General features: G+C 46.7%; 3 protein-coding genes across 3 annotated transcripts; 1 reads left to right on the top strand and 2 right to left on the bottom strand.

Annotated features, from left to right (window-relative positions):
* Window positions 1-1,245: 1,245 nt before the first annotated feature.
* Window positions 1,246-3,034, top strand: prlhr2b (prolactin releasing hormone receptor 2b; the record flags this gene model as incomplete). Its single annotated transcript, XM_080017664.1, has 2 exons — window positions 1,246-1,691; window positions 2,401-3,034. The coding sequence occupies 2 exons, from the start codon at window positions 1,246-1,248 to the stop codon at window positions 3,032-3,034; spliced, it is 1,080 nt and encodes a 359-aa protein (XP_079873790.1).
* A 1,263-nt stretch (window positions 3,035-4,297) lies between these two features.
* Window positions 4,298-8,982, bottom strand: brf2 (BRF2 general transcription factor IIIB subunit; the record flags this gene model as incomplete). Its single annotated transcript, XM_080018463.1, has 4 exons — window positions 4,298-5,681; window positions 6,595-6,916; window positions 7,054-7,113; window positions 8,835-8,982. 4 exons carry the CDS (start codon window positions 8,980-8,982, stop codon window positions 4,844-4,846), a joined length of 1,368 nt encoding a protein of 455 aa, XP_079874589.1. The 3' UTR covers window positions 4,298-4,843.
* Window positions 8,983-9,764: 782 nt separating this feature from the next.
* Window positions 9,765-24,357, bottom strand: LOC307243013 (uncharacterized protein; the record flags this gene model as incomplete). Its single annotated transcript, XM_080017663.1, has 6 exons — window positions 9,765-10,695; window positions 11,006-11,123; window positions 11,677-12,645; window positions 16,236-18,336; window positions 18,968-19,425; window positions 23,996-24,357. The coding sequence occupies 6 exons, from the start codon at window positions 24,355-24,357 to the stop codon at window positions 10,489-10,491; spliced, it is 4,215 nt and encodes a 1,404-aa protein (XP_079873789.1). The 3' UTR covers window positions 9,765-10,488.
* Between the last annotated feature and the right edge of the window lie 1,019 nt (window positions 24,358-25,376).

The following is a 25,376-nucleotide window of genomic DNA, read 5'->3' as shown; positions in this document are numbered from 1 at the left end:
TCTCTATTCTATGTCTTTCTTTCTTTCTTTCTTTCTTTCTTTCTTTCTTTCTTTCTTTCTTTCTTTCTTTATTAAAACTGGGTACAGTTACTTGATTACTTCTTTTTTTGATCTCTTCCATAAATAGCTTACACACATATAAATAAACAAAAAATAGGATGATAATATCTAGGAAGAGCACACATCCATCTAGACCTTAAAAGAGTGTCTGGAGATAAAATCATAAAAATGCACTCACGTCCCATTCACTTACATGGGAATGGCGCGCTATGAATGCAAACCAACCACTAGAGGGCGCCACAGTAAACCAGTAGTGCTGCCGAATCAATCCAAACGTACCGTTGTTCTGCTCTGACTCCAGGGCTCTGCTTTGGTCACATATAGATTGGTATTATGCAACAGGCCATGACACACAGCTTGCCGTTCATTGTACACGAAATTTGCCACGTCTATTATAACTGCAGGCGAGCGGATGGCAAAAGCGCGTCGATCGCAAATGATTAAATCGCAACTAATTTAAAAGGCGATTGGCTTGGAGGGAGCTAAATATAAATATAGACGTGTGTGCGTGTGTATGCTCTTGCATGTGTAGGTGTTAAATCAAAGACTATCGGCAGGATATTAACACTTTCTCTTTGGCACGGGCTCTTCACAAAGGCAAGTGTCATTGAGTGTGAATCAACACCTCAGACCCAATCCTGAAATTAGGGTGCACTTCAATTTATAGCTGTACAATATTTAAGACATTCAAATAAAACCAGACTATCTATCTATCTTTGTCACAATGGAACAATTAAAGGAAGGGATTTTCAAAATGTCCATCTATGAAGAAGATTTATTTATTGCTCTCGGGTGCTAATGCACTTAACGCACATGTGCAGGGAGTGAAGACCCCGAACACACACACACACACACACAGGTAATGGTGATAAAGGAATTGGACTTCTGCGTATTCTCCCATCCCAGCCCTCCTTCCTGCGCGGGCCGCCAGGAGCAGTGGGGCAGCCCTCACTTCGCTGGCGCCTGGGGACCAATTCCAGGTGGTGGATCCAGGAAAGCATTCTGCATGTCTTTAATTTGGGTCCTATTTTATGTTCGAGGAGACCCATGTGAGCACAGGGAGAACATGCAAACTCCACACAGATAGCCCCCTAATTGGGAGATAACCCACCTGAGAGTCTGAACTGAGATCTATCTATCTATCTTGTGTCCTTTGAACAGTTTTGACCTGCAAACTGCGTTGCCATGGACGGGAATGGCAGCGGCCTCACACCTCCCTCTGCGCTGAGGGAGCAGACGGAGGACCCGCCCGTCTATGAGGTCGTGGTCCAGAGCGGCTCCCCTCCGAACCACAGCTCCCAGTTTGCGGATGTGGTTCTGCTCCAGACCTTCAAGCCGCTCATCGTGCCGTGCTACGTGCTGGTGGTGGCGGTGGGCGTGTTCGGGAACTACCTGCTGCTCTACGTCATCTGCCGGAGCCGGAAGATGCACAACGTCACCAACTTCTTCATCGGGAACTTAGCCTTCTCCGACATGCTGATGTGCGCCACCTGCGTTCCCTTCACCCTGGCCTATGCCTTCAACCCGCACGGCTGGGTCTTCGGGCGTCTCACGTGCTATCTGGTGTTCCTGATCCAGCCCGTCACAGTCTATGTGTCGGTGTTCACTCTCACTGCCATTGCTGTGTATAGGTGGGTGGAGCCGTTCCAACAAAAGAAATGCTCAAAGATGTGATCCATCAATACAAAGCATCTGTTTTTTCGGTACATGTTATCTTCCGATGTTAATGTTCTTCCATGTACATGTACAAAAACAAAAGATTAAGAAAATCAGTAACAGAAGAGGGGTTTTTGATCTATTCTCCATTGTTGAGAAAAATGACTGACTACTAATTCAGAAAATGTTTTCCCATTTGAGGTTCCCACTATAAAGCCGAATCTGAGCCAGAATCAAAACAGCTAATTGGGCAAAGTATGATTTTCACATACAATGTATTTGTCATGGTAGAGTTGGTGAAAAAAATGACAGTAGTAAGAAACAAGAAATACAATGTGTGCAGAATGTTCAAAATGTGCTCTATGCACCAGATAAAGATTAAAAAAAAATAGTCAGTGCCAGGCGCTAAGTGGCAGTATTGGTTACAGAGAGTAAATTTCATTATTTCATTATTATTATTTCATTCATTATTTTAATCATCCAAAGAAAAATTGATTCTGTAATTTTAAAATGAAAAAGATATAATCTAATGTGATTATACTGTATAAATCAAATGTTCTTGTATTATAACAAGGTAGGCAGTGCCTTCTGTATCATGCCCATCCTGAGCGCACGTCACTGGTACATACAATAAGTACTAATCTATTTCCAATCGGATAGAAAATGTTTCTCCTCCCGTTCCAGATACTATGCCACCGTGCATCCCCTGAAGAAGCGAACCTCCATGGCCACCTGTGCCTACGTCCTGGCCGGGATCTGGCTGCTGTCCTGCGGCCTGGTGGCCCCGGCAGTCGCCCACACCTACTACGTGGAGTTCAAGGAGGAGGGCTTCACCATCTGCGAGGAGTTCTGGCTGGACCAGGAGAAGGAGCGACTGGCCTACGCCTACAGCACCCTCCTGGTCACCTATGTCCTGCCGCTGTCGGCGCTGTGCGCCTCCTACCTCTGCATCTCCATCAAGCTGAGGAACTGTGTGGCCCCAGGCAACAGGAGCCAGGACCAGGCCGATGCCCGGAGGGCGCGCAAGAGGAAGATCTTCCGCCTGGTGGCCCTGGTGGTGGCGGCCTTCGCCATCTGCTGGCTCCCCATCCATGTGTTCAACGTGCTGCGCGACGTAGACATCCACCTGATCAACAAGCGCCACTTCCTGCTCATTCAGCTGCTGTGCCACCTGTGCGCCATGGTCTCCTCGTGCTGCAACCCCTTCCTCTACGCCTGGCTGCACGACCGCTTCCGCACCGAGCTCAGGAAGATGTTCGCCTGCCACCGCAGCATCGCCATGCCCGCCAACACCTGCGCCGCCGCCGGCTTCCTGTGACGCCCCGTCACACACTTTGGGAAAAGATCTGCGCGCGCACGACACCATCAGAGGATCCTCCAGGACAGGGCTGTTCAACCGCCGCCCATCCAGGGGACAGATTTGACGCTTAGGGGCCCGAAAAATGCAACAAGCGATTTTCATTGTTCACAATGCCAAACCACCTTCGTCTTCTTCAAATTATCTTTATCCGCTTCCAAAAATGTTCAAATTAACCATTACATATCGAGTTCATAGGTTTTATAGTTTTAAATAGTCAAGTTGTTAAGTGCTACTTAAATTTCTTAAATGAATGTAACTACAGTTCAATGCTATAACCCTCACATTATTCAAAGGGCCATTCCATCGATGTTTGGGAATTGTAAGTAGTGGTTTTGTTATCAAAGTACAATAACTATGACATGGACATAACGTGAGAAATAGATGTCGGAAGAATGGAATTACATTTTATGAACGACTTTCATCAGAACTTATAATGGACAGCATAAAGACAATATTTAAGATAGAAGGAAATTCTTGCACGTCGCGCCTGTCATTGTGAATTGAAGTGCAAGGAAACTGGAACATTAAGAGACCGAGCCCAGAATCGGGGAAAACCCCAAAACTAAAATGTTGAAATCAAACACAGGATTTTCCTCGGTTTAGTTCCAAATGAATCCTGTATTTCGAACTCGTTGTTTTTAAACACGTCATTTTTTTAAACTATGGCTATGAATTTGTCTGTGTGGATTAATGAAATGAGCCCGTTCAATGAATCCTTTAATAAGATACTTCTACTCTCTTGGAAAACTCATTTGAAATGTTTGAAGTTTATCCCTTAATTTCGGTGAATATTTCATCCCACTGCTCCGCTTGTTCTGGCAGAACGCAGCATGTTGTTGTTGGACATAACCTTGTAACTGTGACATTTTAATAAAATAAAAACATTGTCTTCATCTAGTTTTGTCTGTCAGTGTGATTGGAGAAATTACTATGGAGATTACTGTACAAATGTGTGTTAGCAAAATTGAGTTAAAATGATATATTTGAATGATGGGGCAGATGAAAAATATCTTGATTGATTGTCAACCCGGCACATTTTAGAAATGGGAGATTTCAAATCAACTATTAAACTGCCACTTACAAAACACTCCCTGACGCCACCGCAAGACAGTTTGTGATTGATCCACATCATTTCTTGGTGTCATCAGCGGCGCATGGCTTGGAAGTCATTTTATTGATAAACAGATTGTGTCCTACACTTAAAAAAAAAAAAAAAGACATGAATATTCAATATAGGCTTATTTCATTATATTGACAGGGTACTGCTTCTTTGTCACAAAACCTTTAATCACGCCCTCTCGTAAAATAAAAGAAGAGCATTTGTCAATAACGTTCCTTTCCAGGAAAATGGGGAGATGGTTCTGACCTTTAATGTAAAACGTTTCCATGGCTGCAAATGACATGTGAAGGTCAGTGCATCTATTATGCCAGCGACTGCTTTTGTTCACTATGTACTTACTTAGCAGTTTTATTGGGAATAATTCTCGGGAAGAATTTCAATAATTTTATTTCACTTTTTAATGGTAACCGTATGAGCAACAAATTAAACTGAAAAATATGAACTGTCAACTGTAAATGTTAGAAAAGCAAAGAAATGAACACATTTTCTTGAAATGTAAACATTTCAAGGTTTAAATCAATGTTTTGACTAACTAACTTTATTAGAATAGTACTCCAGGTGCAAACGTGCATTTAAAGCTCAGAGAGGACTTTATTTTTACGGACAAATAAACCACGAAAAAAAAAAATAAAAACAATAAAACAAAATCAGTCTGAAGCTGTATTGTCATCCTGAGTTTCCATCAACACCTTTCCAGCCCGGGCAAACTCTCTCACTTCCTGGGGAGTGCGGATGTACGTGTCGATCTCGCTGTCCGAAATGTCCGCGTCGCCGTCTACGTCAGGTTGCGCCGGCGCCTCCACCCTCCTGATTTTCGGGTTGGTTACACACGGGGGAGCGAACAACAACCTCTTACCCCAGTTGGGCGGCGCGGCCCGGCTTCCCTGATCCGCCTCGGCGTCGCCTCGCTCCGAATCGGTGCCACCTCCGCTCGGTTCCTGAGCGTTTTCGGCGGTTGCTTCGCCCGGGTCCTGCTCCGCCTGGCGGGGCGGCGCCCTCCGGTCCGGGTCGGGAGCGTCAACCTGGGTTACGGGAGAGTCCTCTGTCTGCCGCGTCTGAGCCTCGGCCTGGAGGAGTTTCTCGTGAGTTCTCAGAGCCCGCCTCATCAGGACGTACCTGTTGTCCAGGATGTCTCCCGCCACCGTCACCACGTTGGCCGGCGTCACCTCGGCCTGCAGCCAGGGGATCTCCCCGCCCAGCGTGCACAGCACCGCCTTGATCTCGCCGACCCTCTTCTGCGCCGGCCTGCACTTCGCCACCTTGGCCAGCTGGCAGAACTTTTCCAGGGAGAACCTCAGGCGGGCCTTGGTCGGCTTCAGCGACTGCCACGCCAGGTAGACCGATGCCATCATGATGGGGACGGGCCTGCGCCCCGTCACGATCCAGGAGTCCCCGGCCAGCTCCACCAGGGACACGGCGCGCTTGGTCAAGTCCTTCGCGTTTTCAGCCAGCTCTTCGGGAACGTGGAGAGGGCCGATTTTGTAGCTGGCAAAGAAAAACAAGTCTCGGCGTAAGAGGGCGTAATAGCACGGCCGAAGTGAAGCGGTTTTAAGCACATTTGTATCGGAACGGGCAGATCAATTCTTAAATTGAGTTAACCCCCCCACCCCCCAATCTGGAATCATGTTAGAAAAAGTAGCAGCTGCTTTCTTTTTTGTACACAAAGCAAATTTGTCTGTTCACATCAATATTTATCCAATAACCTCGTTCGAAGCTCAAAAGTTGCATCCATTTCAAAAAACAAGTAATATTTGAGTCAATTTTGCCAATTTAAAACCATTTGCTATCAATTCCAGTTTCATTAGCACACAATTGTTGTCATTTAACTTAAGGTTTTTCCTTTTCCTCATTCACAAAGTGCATCTTGACAATTTAATTTCACTTTCATTAACCCACTGTAAGAAATAAGACGTCATGACTCAAAGAAAGTTAGCGCTCTACCGAACTTTTGTCACTTTAGTCTACCACATTTCTAAGAGTCAGTAAGTTACCTGAAGTAGAATATTGAAGTTGTGCCACATTCACCCGCCACCAAACCCGCTCATTCCCAGATGTTTTCATTACGTTTAAAGAGCTTCCTGTTATTGTTTCCCTAACAAGCGAGTGATAACATCTGCATCATGAAACACCAGCATCATTTATTAAGGTGGTCTAGAGGGTGGAACTATTTTCTTTCCGAACCCTTTGGGGTTTTTTTTTTAATAATCGCACAAAGCTGCAAAAACTGTAAACTTAAGACACCAGGTTTTGGAGCCCCAAGTAAAAATATTGAGTTGGGAGGAGAAAAAAAAAAAAAAAAAAAAAAAAGTAAGGAATTAATTTGTGCAGCCAAAAACAACAATTCTAAGTTAACACAACATGCATTGCATTTCATAAAGGCAGTGTCGAGTGCACTCACTCCTGGCTGTGGGCCGCCAGGATGTCGGTGATGCCGACGCTTGGAGCCTCGATGTTCAGAGACTTCACCAGCTCCTGATAAACGCCTCCGACGAGCCCCGGGTCCGTCTCCAACATGCAGCAGATGGATCCCATGGCGATGGGCCAGTTGCGCAGCCGGCAGCTGACCAGCACACAGCAGCCGACCAGAGCCTCCTTCTTCTGGAGGCTGACTCTGATGAAGCTCTTGTGACTGTAGGCCTGTCTGAAGAAGGTCTCTGCAAGCTCCTCCACCTCCATGTTCAGCCTGAGGATCCGACAAAAGGCACGCAGCCGCTGCAGCCCTGGTCAGATGGCGGTAAAATGTTAACTATGTTAATATATTTTATAGTTAAAAACAACAAAGGACATGTTAAATTGACCCAAATGCAACATTATATATCTTAAACAGAGAAAATATTCCAAACTGAAAGGAACTCACCCTTTATCTGGTTTTGACAGGGCTGTTTGGCCACAGCTGTCGTCTGGTTGTATGCAACATCTACAAGAAATAAAATAAAAATTAATGTTGAATTTGAGCCGGATAAAGTTGAACAAATACGTGGCAACATAAAACAAGACAAACAAGATGATATTAAATTATCATTTAAATTTTCGGTTTTGAGGGATCACAACCATTCCTCGTCAATCATTTTGCTTGAATGATCTCAAATTATTAGTATTAATAAATTTGTCTAAATTTTTTTTTTTTTTTTTAAACAGTGGTCACAATACTTTCATTAATTAAATTCATCTTCACCATTAATCAGAATTTAATTTTGCTCTTCTTTTCGTTCATGGTTTCCTGATGCACACATTCCACTATCTCAACAGCAACTGATTGGCTCGGTGTGACACTAATGAGCTGAATGCTTGATTAGTTAATTGTGAACATGGCCATCGTAAAGCCCATATACGAGAAACTCCACAATCAAAAGAATCACAATGGCTCTCTCATTCATCTCACACACACACGCACCCACGACCGGTATCTGGTACCGAGACGTTAGCGGCAGATCCTTTAAGTCCTGGCAGTTACAAGGTGGGGCCTCCATTGATCAGACTTGTTGTTCTAGCACATCCCACAGATGCTCGATCGGATTGAGATCTGGGGAATTTGGAACTTGAACTCTTTGTCATGTTCCTCAACCCATTCCTGAACAATTTTTGCAGTGTGGTAGGGCGCATAATCCTGCTGAAAGAGGCCACTGCCATCAGGGAATACCGTTGCCATGAAGGTGTGTACCTGGTCTGCAACAATGTTTAGGTGGGTGCTACATGTCGAAGTAACATCCATATGAATGTCAGGACCAAGGTTTCCCAGCAGAACATTGCCCAGAGCGTCACACTGCCTCCGCCGCCGTGCCTTCTTCCCATAGTGCATCCTGGTGCCATCTCTTCCCCAGGTAAACCACGCACATACCCCCGGCCTTCTACATGACATAAAAGAAAACATGATTCTTCAGACCAGGCAACCTTCTTCCATTGCTCCATGGTCCAGTTGTCGCTCACATTCCCATTGTAGGAGTTTTCAGTGGTGGACAGGGGTCGGCATGGGAACTCTGACCGGTCTGCAGCTACGCAGCCCTATACGCAGCAATCTGTGATGCACTGTGTGCTGTTCGCCCGTGACCCTGTCGCTGATTCACCGGGTGTCCTTCCTTGAACCACTTTTGGTAGGTACTAACCACTGCACACCGGGAACACCCCACAAGACCTGCCGTGTCGAGATAGTCTGACCCAGTCGCCTAGCCATCACAATTTGGCCCTTGTCAAAGTGGCTCAGATCCACCTGTTGCTCTAACTGATCCAGGTTCCAATTAACCAGAACCAAGGCAGGTGCGACTGCTAAAACCACACCACAAGAATGTGAAGGCTGCTTGATCTGCCCGACCCTGCAGGCCGCCACTCAGTCGCAAAGCCCTGAAGCCCCGCCCCGCTGCTGAGCAAAGATCAGCGCTCGCATGTTGTTTATTAATATCCCACGTGTCTGTTGTTAATTAATATCCCACGTGTCTGTTGTTTAATAATATCACACGTGTCTTGTTTATTAATACTGCACGTGTCTGTCTAAATTGCACCCGATTCGACACAGCAACACACACGCCAAGTGTGAAGTAGAGCGGATGGATTGTCATAATCGAAGGCCAGACATACATACAACATACAGTCACTGCTTTTATAGTTAGATGAGATTGCCAATTACTCTTATGAAGACCCTACCTGTGCCTTCGGCTCGGTCCGTGGTGAGCCGCCCTTCCGACACCACGGAGCCGCAGTCCTCACACACCCGCTGGCTCTGGCAGTACAGATCATCGTCCACCACGTTGGAGGAGCCGCAATCTGGGCAGCTCAAGCCGGACCCCGCCATCATTCAGCGGTGAACACAGAGCGACCAGCGTTATACTACTGAAGTACTCGGAACGTAGTATGAGAAAACGTACTTCAGTGAGCCGCGGCCATCACACCGCGACGACCAATGGACGTTGCTCTGGTGTGTGGGACGATTTAATGCGTCCGCGGAAACACGCTTCGGAAGAACGGTTCCGCTTTTTGAGATCCGTCAGCGATCAGAATCTCAAACCAAACTCAACCAAACGTGTTCCTTGAAAGCTTTTCATTATTATTATTATTACAACATTCCTGACATAGAGGTTTATTTTTTAGTTGCATTGCTTTATTTCTATGTATGTATGTTTGTTTGTGTGTATGTATGTGTGTATGTATCAAAAGTTGATGCATCGATGATGCAGGTGTTGGAAAGAGCCAAGATATTACGAGTTATATTTGTTAAGAGTTTGTGGCTTAGAAAGGGTAGTACAGGTAATAGACAGAAAGAAAGAAAGAGAGAAAGAAAGTAAAAAAAGAATCTATGATATAAATGCCATCCAAACCAGGTTGTGACAATGCACCCAGACATACATGAAGGACTCCCAAATATTCCAGAGTGGTAGGAACTGCAATCTAAAATAATAACTGGAAGAAACATTGGACAAAAACATGAAGGCAGGACATGTAAATAAGTACACACGGGGGGGGAGACAAAGTCTCATACATTCACGCAATTATTTATTTTGATTTATAAAACAGTAATCAGATGATTTTCTTTTGTATATGCATATGTTGGACATTGCATTTGGGTATGTCCAAATAAACTGTACATGATATTAGTTTGCACATGACATACAAGACACCTCACAACATTTACAAAATTGCTAGCTTTTACAATTGAAAATAAATGTTTTTTTATGCTAAATATATTGCAAGTGCTGCTCAAAATCAGTCTATATTACAAAGGATTGTAAAATATTAATAGAAATTTGTTATGTATGTAATGTATGTCCTGTAATGAAAATGAAGACTCAAATAATCTAGTCAATCGAGATGGTTATGCATATGCTTTTCTTCCAAATAAATTCCTCCATCAAATTTATTTCACGTGGAATTCTTCATTTCAAATGTGACTTTGACAGCAAAAATATATAACATGTAACACTGAGGTAAAATTCTTACGTAACATTCTTTAAGGCGGACTCCATACGGCCTGAAGGGATTTTGTTTAAATCCTAAATAATGATCCTTGCTTCAAGTTTTCTTTCATCTTAGATGTAAGATGAGATAAGACTTTATTAATCCATGGGTGGATGAAAAAAAGAATTGTTGCTCCAACCCGTCATTTTTTTGGTATTGAACTTTTGAACAAATACCATTACCCACGTATTTAGAGTGCAAATCCTGTGGTTTCTGGTCCCTCAACGTCAAGCTTTCAATGTCAAATCTTGCATAAGTTTGAATAGTGCTGCACTGATTATTTAGTGTGAATACTGTAGGACAGATCAGATCAGTTACTGTAAGTGTTGCCGGTCAAATCAGTTTCCTATCTGTCATTCTTGAGAGCACTCAGAGACATCAGAATGCTCGGCTTCTCTTCCATCACACGCACGAGCAGGTTGTCGATGTACTTCTCCAGCTCCGAAATGTGTTTGTCCCTCTCGGCCAGACGCTGCTGCTGCTTCAGCACCAGACGGATGAGCTCCTCCCGGGTCAGCTGCGAGTACGGACCTTTCGTCCTCGCCTCTCCTCCCTAAATCACCAGATAGAGTGCAGACGATGTTTATTCGTGACACAACATCTTTGGGGAAGATACAGAGACGACGACATTATCACCCTGTTTTTTTTAAGTGCGACAGACATAGAAGAGGGGTTTAGAGGTACTGGAGGGTAGCGGTGCTGGTGACATTTACTTGTCAGACCTACGGAACTCAATCCTTTATCGAAATCCCAACGTGTTTTCTGCACGACACACGTCTTGTGCTGATATTTTCCCCACTTTTTTTGACCCTTCACCTGGAACCTCCTCTTATCTGTCCCCCCGCACGTCGGCGAAAAAGTACCTCCGCGTTGTGATGGACGCCGCCGAGGAGCCCCGCGGACGTCTTATCCTCCTTCCCTCCGCGGACGGGCGAAGGGCGCGGCTTATCCGCCGGGCCGAGGGGCTTCACGGGATGAGACCTGCGCACAACACGATAAGAGAGAGAGAGAGAAAACTGAGAGCAGCGGAATGACGCAGAAGAGCCTCCGGGGGGGAATAGGGTCCTGACGATACAGCCGGAGCTAGAAGGGGATTTGAATTCATTGTTTTTGATGAAATTAATTGGCGCAGCCAAACCGAGATATGGAGATTAGTGACACGGCTGTGAGCTGAATCAACCACGTGAATGTAAAAACACAAAAGTATGAAAAGGATAATCGACATGGGGGCCCTGCCTCCGCGCTGCACATATTCCAGAGAGGAGCAAGAAACCATAAACATTCAATATAATGGCATCCAATGATAACAATCCTGGCTTCTCTCAACAATAGCAAGAGTTTGATGAAATGGAAACAAACAACGAAAGGTGTAGAGCGATGCAGGAAGAACCACGGAACAAAAACACGTGCAAGCCCGGCTTCTCAATACTACGCCGCTAAAGAATGAGAGCATTATGAATGAATGGATCGATCAAACGAATGAGGATGTACGGAGCCAACACTGCTCCGCCCGAGGCGTCGAAATCTCTCTCACCTGCGTGAGGCCGACGCCCGGTTTGCACCCGGTTCCTCTCTCACGCTCTCGGACTTCGAGCCGGACGACGGACTTCTGGTCGTCGGGCGAGGGGGCGAGGATGAGGGGGAACGGGCGGAGCGTGGAGGCCGGTGAGCTCTGTCGCCGGGCGAGACCTCGTCCGATCCGTGGGCTCCACCTTTTGCCTCGCGGCCGTTGCTTGGGTCGAGTGATAAATCTGAGCTCATCGTGTTCGTCACGGGAGGTGGCGGGGCCCGGACCGCCTTTGACGATTTCGATAGAGAGCCCCCATCGTCATCACCGCCATCATCCTCACCATCATCAGTTTGGTCATCTTCAAACGGGTTCAACCCCGACCCCAACGAAGAGACTGCTTTGGCGCCGCCGCCCGCTTGATCGTCTTCCTCCGGTGCCGCCATCTTCCGCCCCCCGGACGAAGGATCGGGTTTAGACGGTGCGGGGCCCTTCCTGTGCTGGGCCCTGGGTGCTCCGGTGGCGTCTCGATGGTCACTGTGTGGCTGGGCGCTCTGGCTCGTCACCACCTGGACATCCTCGGCTTTTTCGGCTGCGATTATTTGCGCGACGCCCCGGGGAGAACCGTGAGACACTATGGCTTCTCCGCCTCTCAGCTGTTTGTTCACACCCATCAGATTGTCTGCGGGTGTGTTCTGCTCGGCCGGAGCTGGCTTTTGGGCGCCGCGCCTCATCGGAGGTTGGGGCGCCGCCTGCCTGCCCTGCTGGGTTGGAGGAGCTTCCTTCCTGTCGGCGCCTGGCTTCGGGACAGGGTGTTTTTTGCCTTCCGCCGACGGGGCAGCAGAAGGGTTCTCGGACGTCTGGGGACGCTGGCGGGGGGCACTAGGGGGCAAAGGGGCGCGCCGCTTCTTCTCCGAAAGGTCGGCGGCCGAGGACGCGGTCTCAGAGTCGGAGTTTTGCGAGAACGGGTTGGACGGCAGAAAATGTGATGGATAACTGGAGCAAGAAGAGGAGAATGCAGCGGGGGAAAAATATATATATATATGTATATATATTAGTACAATGTTGGAATATTTTGAATTTGCACCTGGCAAAACTAACAAAGGCAAAAGGAAATCAAATACAAAACTTCTCTCTACTAACGTCAAGATTCAGGGGCGACTCTTACAATATCATAAGACACAACCCACAAAGATGAATGTTGTTTATACACATTTACTAGAATTAAGAATGCGATGTTGTTTTAAACCGGTGTTTGAAAATGTCATTTAGAAATTAGCTCATGGGAGATTGAGGACTTGTGCAAAAGTTTATGTTAATATTTAATATTTACTGTAAGTAAGGTCGTATTATGAAAAGGCGAGTATATAAACATGCCGAATAGATACTGGAAAATCAAAGCACTTGGTTAGATTTTAGAATTTTTTTTTTTTTTTAAGACAACTCGAAATGTGGTTACAAAGACTATGCTCTACAAGCGCTTATATACTCCCCTTCATGGGGCATGCAGCCCATAATATTAGCATTCTGCTAACACGGCTTATTATTCTAGAAGATGCTTTTAAGCTAATTAACCTTGTTAGTATTCAGCTTAACGCTGAAAACCCAACTCATTAATCACCCTCACTCACTTTTAATACCTGAGACCAGAGGGAAAGACGGGGGCACATTCAAATACGTTTCCCAACAGGCAGGTGGGCGCGCACACACACACGCGCACGCACACACACACGCGCGCTTGATTTATGATTATTTATCTTTTGATTTGATTTATTCGGCAGAATCACCAAAAGGCGGCTTGTTATCAACCTGTTTAGAAACTTTGAGGCGCAATCTGCTGTGAGACTGAGTTCCAGTCTTGCCAGCAGCGTATTCCAACTTTATAAACAAGGTGCGCATCACAGGAACTTTTGCGGTAACACATAAAACAAATGTCTGGTTTTAAGGTCAAACTCCTTTCGACCGCTCCGGTGCAGGTGATGGGGTCTTCTGCAGGACGCGGGGGAGGGGGACAAACGTGACACCAACGCATGAAAGATGGGGAGGAAATCTCCGTGGCGAACAGTCCCCGTGCATCAAAGCGGAACGTTCGAGGGGGAAGAGGCTTTTTTTGTTCTGACAAACGGAGACGCAGACGAACGGACCACGCCCGCGTTTCGGAGTCACGGGACCCTTCACGCCGCCGACGCGTCGTTCCCCGACAACGCGGCCGTGGAGCCTGAGGCTGAGGTTCCCGACAGCAAGTCTCAATAATGAATGAGAGAGAAAAAAAGAAAAGTTTGGAAAAAGTTAAAAGGGACGGTCTTCTGCATTGAATAAGTTTCACTTGGGAGGGTGACTTAAGGCCGGAAGGCATTATTAGCGGCGCGGCCCAAGTTGCAGCCGTTTGGGGAAGATAAAGATTGAGAAACACAGGAAGTAAAAAGACGAGGAAGAGACAAAGCTGACTTGTTCGTAAGCTCTGTGCAGGTTTTTTTTGGGTGTGTGTGCGTGTGTGTGTGTGTACGTTCCCTGAATAGCCTTTGTAATATATAACTATTAAGAACTTGTATTTAATAACAGGTGGGGGTCAGTAAAATTGCGGAAATTGGCAAAATTAAAAAAAATTAATAGTTGTTTACCAACTACCTCCAAGTCCCTGATATTAAAAACAGCGCTGTGCCAGAATGTTCGACGCTCTGCTTTGATGATGATTTACAACCACCTTGTTGCTCTGCTCTTTTTCTCTTCTCTTTCTGAACTGGTGTTCTTTTCACGGGCTGGCTGGTTTCGGGTCTTTCATTTTGGGCGATAAAGGCAAAATGATGCGTCCGTTCCTGTGCCACCTCCTTGTGAACATTTCACAACTTGAGGGCTGTGTACTGTGGAATAATTCATTAGTCTTAGGTATTAATGAATAAATCACATTTACAAGACGGAGCACATTCACTTTACGTAATTACTCTCATTCCTTCTAGTCGCGTCTAAAACTGGTAATCTGCTATTGCTTTAGCTCCAGCTATTAGAATCAATGTCGCCTTTCAAAGTTAAAATGTCTAATATTCCACGTTAATGGCTTTTTGGATTTCCAAAGACATTTTGCCCCAAATGCCCCGGCATTTTTCACCAACGTGTCAAAAGCAATATAATATAACCTGATGAATCCATGCGTGGAATTCTGCAAGCTGCGTTCCATATCCCATTTAGAATCCAAAATCAGAAGTTATTGGCTTTTTTGCCGCATGCAGGACCATGAAATGTTGTGGGTGTGGGGATCGCACCGTGGGGAGCACCGTGGGGAGCACCGTGGCGAACCCCAGGCTTCGACCCACTCCAGCAGCCCCCCAAGCCGCTCCCGGCTGTACGAAGGACGGGTACGCGCACCGGATAGCCGCTGCACCACGCTGCTTCGACTGTAGTGTCGGGTCGTTCGCGAACGATCCGACTGTTTTGAACGGCTCGAAAAAAGTTGTGTTTTTTTTGTTCAAGTTTTACAGTTTTATGTCGTTGCTTGTTTAAGTTGCTGTCTCCTCTACTGTTTTGTTCCCAAACGAAACGTGAGGCAGCAGAAAAAAAAACGTCATTTCTCCTGGCAACGGGAAAGGTGTCAATCGCCTATTTTTAGTGCTAATTTTGGTGTGAAAACGGTATTAGGCTTGTTTTGATGATTTTGCCAAAATGAATACATTCCTTAAGAAGAGACTTAGTGATATATTGATTCCTTCCACCGTCGGGAAGGGTGTTAGTGATATATTAGGTAGTACTGTACTGTTTGTTACAACTCTTTGCTCTGGTATATTAGTCAGTCTGAATTAGAAAAAAATCAGTTTATCCTCTACCCACAAATAAGGTCCTCATTTTGGTCAACTTTACCCTGACACCAAATAATGTGTCATGATCCTTCCGATGGTCACATATAATGCTGTGCTCCTTTTGGAGCCCCAACCTCAGAGAAGTCTGACCTCCTTTTACTGTACGTTGGCCAATGTCGGAATTAGAAGTTTGAATTTCGGGGCGGATCGCTCGGCCGAGGTGACAGACCCGACGTCCCAGCGACGTCGCTTTTTATACGTTTTCGACTGGAACCAACTTCAATCCAAACGATCCTGCAGTTTTAGTTGCCGAGCTTCGCCATACAAACACTAACTACAGCAGGCGACGGCGTTTTCCCCCGAAAAGATCGGAAGTCGGATCTGCCAACTCTGAATTACTGACTTCCGACGTCCAATGGAATGCAACATAATTATCGTGCCTGTGTGTGTGTGTGTGTGTGTGTGTGCTCCGCCCTGAGCAGCCGTTACAATGATATCAACTTAAAAACTTGTTATCATTCCATTACAAACAATCAGTTACTCTTAAACTAGACATACTAGTTACACTTCAAATCAATATTCCCTCCCAATGTACTGTATTGAATTAGCTGTGCAATAAGCTGGATTATGTACAGCCCGTCGGTCGTTATTGTAAAATAACCCCCTTCAGAGTGGGGGTATTTTGGGATAATGACACAGGTTGTATCGCAAAACAACCCCCTTCAGAGTGGGGGTATTTTGGGATAATGACCGGCGGGCTGTACATTATCCCTTACTATCATTTTGGGGGCTCACCTGGGCTCATCGGGAGGGTGGACAAGGTCTTCAAAGGGGTTTCCGTCCGAGTCGTCGTCGAAGGGGTTGGTGGAGGCCGCTTCCTCTTCACTCCTCCCGCCCTCTGACCCCCTCCCGCCCCGCCCGCCTCCCTCTTCACCTCCTCCCTCGGCTGTCTCACCTGTCGCTCCTCCCTCTCCTCCCCGCCCCTCCTGCTCCCCCGTTCGTTCCTGGCCGTTCTCTGGCCCCGCCTGAAGCCTCTCCTTTCCATCCCGTCTTACTTTGCTCTCCTCCTCAGCTCGCTTCACCTCCGCCCTCAATCGTTCGCCCTCCTCTGCCTCTTCTCTCCTCTGCCTGGCTTCCTCCCCCCTGATCCGTTCCTCTTCTGCCTTGCTCACCCTAATCCCTTCTTCCTCCCGTATTCTCTTCCTCTCTTCTTCCTGTTTTCTTTTTATCTCTTCTTCTTCCTGTATTCTCTTCCTCTCTTCCTCCCGTATTCTCTTCCTCTCTTCTTCCTGTTTTCTTTTTATCTCTTCTTCTTCCTGTATTCTCTTCCTCTCTTCCTCCTGTATTCTCTTTCTCTCTTCTTCCTGTTTTCTTTTCATCTCTTCTTCTTCCTGTATTCTCTTCCTCTCTTCCTCCCGTATTCTCTTCCTCTCTTCTTCCTGTTTTCTTTTTATCTCTTCTTCTACCTGTATTCTCTTCCTCTCTTCTTCCTGTTTTCTTTTTATCTCTTCTTCTTCCTGTATTCTCTTCCTCTCTTCCTCCTGTATTCTCTTTCTCTCTTCTTCCTGTTTTCTTTTCATCTCTTCTTCTTGTAGTCTTTTCCTCTCTCCTTCCCCCTGTATTCTCTTCCTCTCTTCTTCCTCCTGTATTCTTTTCATCTCTTCCTCCTTTATTTTTTCCCTCTCTTCTTCTTCCTGTAGTCTTTTCCTCTCTTCTTCCTCCTGTATTCTCTTCCTCTCTTCTTCCTCCTGTATTTTCTTCCTCTCTTCTTCCTCCTGTATTTTCTTCCTCTCTTCTTCCTCCAGAATTATTTTAATCTCTTCCTCCTGTATTCGCTTCCTCTCTTCTTCCTGCATTCTCTTCCTCTCTTTCTTTTTTCTCTTCCTCTCTCCTTCCTCCCGTATTCTCGTCCTCTCTTCTTCCTCCTCTATTCTTTTTCTCTCTTCTTCCTCCTCTAGTCTCTTCCTCTCTTCCTCCTGTATTCGTTTCCTCTCTTCTTCCTCCTGCATTCTTTTCATCTCTTCCTCCTGTTGTCTCTTCCTCTTTTCTTCTTCCTGTATTCTCTTCCTCTCTTCTTCCTGTATTCTCTTCCTCTCTTCTTCCTGTAGTCTCTTCCTCTCTTCTTCCTCCCGTATTCTTTTAATCTCTTCTTCCTCCCGCATTCTCTTCCTCTCTTCTTCCTCTTGTGTTCTTTTCATCTCTTCCTCCTGTATTCTCTTCCGCTCTTCCCGTTTTCTTTGACTCTCTTCCTCTTCCTGTATTCTCTTCTGCTCTTCTTCTTCCTGTATTCTTTTCATCTCTTCTTCTTCCAGTATTCTCTTCCTCCTTTCCTCCTGTTTTCTTTTCCTCTCTTCTTCCTCCTCTCTCATTTTCCTCTCTTCTTCCCGTATTCTATTCCTCTCTTCTTCCTCCTTTATTATTTTCCTCTCTGCCTCTTCTCTCTCCTTCTCCATCTTGATCCTTTCCTCTGCTTCCTTCCTAGCCCTCATCTCCCCCTCTTGCCTCCTTTCCCTCTCTTCTTTGTCCTCCATCCTTTTTCTCTCCTCCTCCTCTTCCTCCTCCTCCTTCCTCGTCATGTCCGCTAGGCCTCTCTTCCCTTCCTCTGCTTCCTCATCCTCCTGTCTTGCTCCAAGGGAGCGGGCATCGCTGGCGGCTCTGTGCAGGTCCTCCATGGAGCCCCGGCCGGAGCTGGCCAGGCTGAAGGTGGAGCTGGCGAGGGGCCGAGGGCGGGGCGCCTCGTCGTACACATGGCTCCCGTTGATGCACATGTTGGTGTGTCCCGCCGCCAGCGTGGAGCCGCGGGCAGAGCGCTCAGAAAGGGCGGCGGGGGGCTGGGAATCTTTAGCGTCTGAGCTGCCCGAGCGCTTATGTATCATAAACTTGAACTTCTTTTTACCTACGGAAAAAAAGAAGGAACATTCAGCAAAATAAAGCACTTTTAATTAATCTAAAGGTAAGAAAGAACTACTCAACTACTACTAATTAAGTGAATTCAAGCGAGATCTGATGGGAGTAATAGTCATCCTTCAATGTCTCTGTATAATACATTAGAAAGGGCCCTAATCTATTATGAAGATTAATTTCAGAATTATTTGAGAATTGCTTGGAGTGCTCAGAGACTAATAATGAACTAATAATTCCAGACCAATAATTCAAGAGAAATAATGATTGAAATTAATTTGCTCAGGAATGATTCTTCATGTCTAAATGGATGACCCAAACTATATTATAGTATAGTATAATATTTTGTAATTTTTATGAAATGCATTTTGCTTGTTTGCCTTTATATCACTGCTATTTAATTACCTTCTATCAATGTAAAGCACTTTGAATTGCATATTAGTTATTATAGTTATTATCATTATTATTATTATTATAGTTTTTATTTATTATTTATTATTTATTATTATTATTATTATTACTACAGCTCAAGGCTGCATAAAGGGTCACTGTAGAATCTATTTGGAAGAAAACATGTGAAAAACAAGCCTTGGGGTGAGACTAGGTTTCATGTTGCTGTTCCTGACCTTCAAATGTTTCGCCGTGCAATGCAGAGGAAAGGCCTCCACCCAGCGTGGAGCTCTTCTCCGGCAGGGGACCGAGCACGGACATGGACTGGGACAAGTTCCTCTGCAGGTTGGACTTGGGAGAAAACAAAGATTTCAGCTTGTGCTTCTTCCTTTTCTCTTTGGCTTCTGCATCACCTTCACATTCGTCGCCCCCCTCCTCTTCCTCTTCCTCTTCCTCGCTGTCCGTCATAACCTGCTTGAAGTTTGGCACAATGGCCGAGGCTGAGTCCGAAAGGCCTTCCTTCTTTTTGCCACGGATTTTGTCCTTAAATTTCCCCAGCCGCGATCTGGATTTTTCGGTGGCAGAGAGGTCAAACATGCTGGCAGTCATGTTGTTTTTCATGAACTGGATGTCCAGGAGCACTTCCCCTCTGTCTTTGTCCGGCCTCCCAGCTTTGTCCATCAGTTTAAACCATCTGTGGAGAAAGACACTGTTAGAAGGCTCGTGCTGCAAAAAGGATCACACTGATGGTAAATAATTGGCCAACAGCGACTAAACTACACGTCATTTTTTGTTTAAAAGGATCAAATTCAAGTCAACATTCTACTGTAGATATAAATGGATATTTGTCTCTGTTGGGCCACTCAGCTGTGGAATCATTGGGCGTTTGAAGCATTGGGGTACTGTATAATCCCCTATGAAAAACACAATACAACAACAACAACAAGTTCCTTTTAATGGTCAGAGACGAACCAACCACATGGGCAGATGGAATCAGACGATGAGAACCTGTCCTCCACCTCGCCCCGGCAGGAAAGCTTCTTTGCCATCTCTAATAAGCAGCCAATCGACAGTTGTTCAATCCCGAGTTGCATCAACAAAGCCCTTCATTCACCCCATGCAGATGCGATCGCAGTTTTGAAACTTTGCGTCCATACAGTGAAATCCCAAAACAAAAAAAAAATCTGAAGTTGGCAGTTGGCGGTTTAATTAAATGGAACAATGAAAAAGAAAGTCAGCACAAAAAAAAAAATGTTTGTCAAGCAAAACATGAGGTCGCCAGCTCACCCCCCTGCCCCCCCTGAACAAACAAACCCTACTGAAGTCTGGATTTCTGGAAGGAAATGAGGGACGTCTGTGAGTGTGTGAGTGACCGAGAGGGGGAAGAGAGGGGGGTGGCCAACAAGTGGGTTACAAAAAAACTGAAAGTGCAGTGCTGTGACTGCATTTCCTATCCGCCAGGCAACCAAGGTGAAAGCTGAAATGACAAAAACAGCCTTGCACCCTCTAGTCCCCCCCAAAAATGTATAAAACAAATGTTATAATTCATGTTTTAGGCTCGTGAGAGCAGAGAGGGACTAGCCTCAATTTCATACAATTTATATTTAATAATTCCAAATACAGCAAATGCATGTCGTCGGATGGAATTTCCTGCAAAATCGGTGGCAAAGCGACGAACATCGCCACCATTATACAATATCACACAACACCGCTACATCTCTTTCTCTTTGTATTTGTGACGTTGAAATACATTTCTGATATTTAAGATGTCTTTTTCTGCGTGTATGCGCGCATATGCGTGTGTGTGTTTCATAAATATAAAGTATGCCAACGTTTACTTTATGTTCACAAAAGCTACTAATTCTACCCAAATGAACACAGCGGAAATCGTTGCGCCCGTTTCCCCAGCCCAGATCAGTGTGCTGCCGCGGTCATGATGCGGGGATTCCTGCTCTGCGCTCCTCTTCTTCACATGCTGCTAGCGCCGCCTGACACGTACACACTGATAAAGGAAACGCCCGCTTCCTGGAATGTCTTCATGTGCCAGCCAAATGTCAAAAGACTATGGCAGAAAAACACACGTAAATCCCAAAAAGGAGAGTGTATTTACTGGTTTGGTGGTAAGGACGCTCAGTTATCATCACATACTATTTCTCCGCGGTTCCACTGGGAATACGAATTAATGACCCCTCGCCTCGCCGCTTTATTCTAGAACGGTTATGACACACCGTGACACGCTGTTGAAATACCGCCGGCCGCTGACACCCTGTTGAGCTTCTCAGTCGGAAAACAGAAGCAGAACGCGGCCGCAATTTAAACAAATGGGGGAAGTTACAAAACAGCCAGTCCTTGAACTTCCCATCCCTGTGAGGAGCAGCACACCAGGGTCTGTCATGCTCCTGCTGCTGCCCCCCACAGATAGCACCGGGACGCCGCGTGACTTAACAATCTGCGTGTTAAAATACTTCTTATCCCTCCAGCCAGGAGATTTCCCGCAATGGCCTAAAAAAAAAAAAAAAAAAAAAAAAAGTAAAAACACCACGATAAGAGAGAGTGGCCCGATTCCAGCCTCCCTCGTCACGTTACCTCGCTCTGTGTGCAGTTTTGTTCTGTTCTACAAAATGTCAAGCAGACAGAAACTACCATGGGGAACGTTGGGTTCGACCTCCTCGCTTGCCTAAACAGAAATCTCAGAAAAAAACGGCGACGACAACCTCGGCCCCGCTGGAAAGGGTGACGCGGCGGAACAAATGAGTCGCAAATGACGCTTTGGAACAGCACATCGCGTACAGCCGACATGAAACAGCCCCCTAATAGCGTTCTAAATGGCGGCAGTTATCCCCGGCTCTGAATCTCTGCATCAACCGTGCTTTTCTTTTTTCCTTTTTTTTTTTTGTATTGCGTGTATTATGCAACTGTCAGATGTCCCAGAGTTTGGAATTCCCCCGACGAGCTGAGAGACGCGCTTCCCTGGTGGTCTAGTGGTCAGGATTCGGCGCTCTCACCGCCGCGGCCCGGGTTCGATTCCCGGTCAGGGAACAAGCTTTTGAGGGGGAGGTGGAAGGAAGGTTGCCGGTTCGATCCCCGGCTCCACCTGGTAGGGTGCTGATGTGTCCTTGAGCAAGACGCTCAGCCCCCTAACTGCTCCCCGGGCGCCTCTATATGGCAACCCACTGCTCCTGGAGGCGTCACTCACGAGGATGGTGAAATACCGATTTTCCGCGTTGTGGCACTAATAAAGGATTGTAATGTATTTGTGGATTGTTGCTATCCAACTTCCTTATAACAGTATTGAAGCTTGTCATGTAACATTTTTGTTTGTGATCATAATAAGATGTCGCCTAGATCCACGGTTCGGAGCCGTCTCTTCTCCTCGACCCGGGTGCACGGGGCCCGCAGTGCCGTCTTGTTTTTCCCTCGTCACGCGCCCGGTCTCGCCTGTTTTCCATCTCCCATCGCGCGCATTGTGCTTTGTCTTCCGGCTTCTGCGCGGCCCATTTCATTTTTTTCTCCCCCCCTTTGGACCCGATTAGATGGGACGAGATGGGACGAGATCGCACGCTGCGCGCGGGCCCAAGCGACGCCGGGGATTCGATTCGCCGGGGAACCGACCAAAGGAGCTTTGGTGCTGGCGTCGCCGGGGACGTCGCGTCGAGCCTCCCGAGATCCAGGCCGCCCGCTGCCCGTCGCCCGGGAGCGAAAGAGCTCCGGCCTTGAACCTCGGTGACGCGATCGCCGCGCCGTGCTGTCGAATTCCACGCGGCATTCCTAAAATATCCACAGAGCACACTGGCCTGAGGTGTAAGAGACGGGCCTCCTTCGCTGCGGCGCCGCAGGTCTCACGCCGGCGGGCGACCGAGATGGAGTGCAAATGCAAGTTTATTCTCAAACAGGGACGAACAGAGATCAACAAATCACATTAAAGCGAGGAATCTACGATTAATCCACGGAATTCCGTCATTAAGAGAACGTGTAAATATAGTCATGGGAATGCGTGAATGTAGTTGTTCAATTACTACCAAAGCTCACGTTATGACGGAGCCTGGACAGCGGCACCGCTCGCCACGACGATCCCGGCACACTCGACCGTTTTGTTTTTCTTTTCTCCGCCGTTCGACAGGAATGTGAGGTCAGAGGGGAGGGGAGGGGGGATTAAACCACAGACGTAAGTAAAGTGGATTAGCTGAGCCTGGCAGACACGGGAACGCCGCCCTTTGAAATGTGTTTTTTTTTTGGGGGGGGGGGGGGGGGTTTGTTTTGAGTGAAGAAAGGAGGGCGCGCGAAAAATGCTCTTCCCTGGTACGAACAAACACAGAGAGAATTCAACTTTGAGCGGCGTTCATCGGGCGCCGTTTCTTCAGGGAGGACGGACGCCGCCGTTGACTGGTGGTCCACTGTGACTTACTGAGTGTCCTGGCGCTGTTTCTTGTCCCGATGTCTGCATTTACTATGAACCTACGTCGGGGTCGGTTTCGGTTCACACTGCCTGCGGCTGTATAAACACAACTGCATTCTGGGTTACGTCGACGACCAACAAGCCGCTTCTGGAAAATGAGATTTTCTGCTGTTTTGGGTTTTTTTTGTTCGTTTGAGGCGACGCTCTTGTTATTCTCCTAAACCTGATGAAAGAGCGCATGTGACAAAAGTACAACTTGGAAGGGAAGAAAACCCCCCCCCCCAAAAAAACTCGTGAAAGGATTTCTATATTTACTCCACGACAGTTAAAAAGACGTTACCTCAGTCGTTAGTCTGGTGATGGACACGGGCTGCACTCATTTGGCCGAGAAGTACTTTAAACAACAGCAACAACAACGAATATCGAGCTCTCTTCAAAATAAAAACATAACACACACGTTTAATCCCACTCAAAGCGCACTGAGAATATTTCAACTGTTCCATCTGAGGAGGAGCCTTTATGAACGCCCGAGTGGTGTGCATGCCCCAATAATACTCTCGCCGCAGTAAGCCCCCGTCAAAGAACGCGCCCACTCTATGTTGTGTAGGACTTTGAATGCAGATCTCGAGTCGCTGAAACGAAGGGACGCGTAATTACGTGCACAGGGGCGCTTGTTTGTCACTGAACTGCGTGGCCCAGCGTGTGACTGCATCAGTCGTAACCTTCCAAGGGAAACTGGGCTGAATCACAGACAAACAAGCAAACAAACAAACAAGCAAACGAGTAAACGAGTAAACGAGTAAACGAACAAACGAATGAATATTTAAAATAAAAAAAAAGACATATGATGTCAACGTGTCAGACTTACTCCGTCTTGGCCCTGGCCTGGTCCTCGTTGAGTTGGTGCAGGTCGACCTCCACCTGCCCCAGCAGCTTGTCGGGCCCCACCAGCGCCCGGTGCAGGACCTGCACGCGCAGCGCGCACCGCCCCGCCCGGCCCGGCGCGTGCCGGGGCGGCGGCAGGTCGAAGGCGGCCTCCTCGCGCCACACCGGCGCCGCGCTCTTCTCCGCCACCGCCGTGGTGTAGGGCGCGCGCTTCTCCCCGGACACCCGCACGGCGGCGTACGCGTCGTTGGTGCCGTCCTTGCCCTTCGCCCGGAGCCCCCTGGCCCGCAGCACCGTCACCTGCACGCTGGTGGGGAACCAGTGGCTCCGCTCCGCCAGGGACATGGTGCTCACCCGGGAGGCGACCGGGGACTGCTCTGACCCCCACCGGGGTAGGAGAGAGGGGTGGGGGGTGGGGGGGGGGGGGGCAACGGGGAGGGTCGGCCCGTGCGGACACCGGAGCCGCTTGAGGAAACAGCTGATCGGGGCGTGGTCACGTCCAACTAGTCCGAAGCACTGCCCCCGGATTAGGAGCCCGCGTGGCTTCACACAGGTCCGCGTCGTGCGCGGCGTTGCCCAAGTCCACTGCCTTGCACTGTGACGTGGGTCAGGCTGCCAGGCTGGGTAATAACGGCATAATAATAATAATAATAATAATAATAATAATAATAATAATAATAACAACAACAGCAATTATACTAACAACAATACCAATATGGATAATAATACGAATGGTAGGAAAGGTAATTCTTATAATGACGACTGTAGTAGTAGTAGTAGTACTAATAATGGTTGTACCATTAGTACTGGGGAGGGGGGGGGGTCCTCATTTTACGTGCATACTAACATGTCAATACTTTGTCCCAAAACTATGTCATAAAAAAAATGTATGATTCGTACCTGCATTGGCCTCCAGCCAATTGTTCTGCATTTTGACAGGAAACAAGTTATGACATGATGAGCATCCAAGAAGTTGAACTCGACTCGTCTTATTGATGATGATGCCTGGCAGACCACTGAGAGCTAATATTTCTGTAAAACGGGGATTGCGAGAATCCGGACAAAAGATCCATGAGGCATGGTTATTATATAATGATATAATTATATAATAAATACTGTACGTATACTTACAGATATATAATATATAATATTATATAACAAATACTGTATGTACACTTACAGAGAGGAAAACATGGAATTAAACATGAAAGCCTGCCATTTAAGACCTCATCTATTCAATGTTCATATAATTTGCACTATTAGAAGTCTAGGAAACCTTGTGTCTGGTCATTATTTGTAATCTAAATGTTGCTCACATGTTTTGTGTCAGTGGTCAGTGACTATGAGCAAATGGTATTTTTTTT

Source organism: Zeus faber (assembly GCF_960531495.2).
Source record: "Zeus faber genome assembly, chromosome: 17".
Lineage (NCBI taxonomy): Eukaryota > Metazoa > Chordata > Actinopteri > Zeiformes > Zeidae > Zeus > Zeus faber.
The sequence above is the reverse complement of the archived record's forward strand: the minus strand, read 5'-3'. Positions and strand labels throughout refer to the sequence as shown.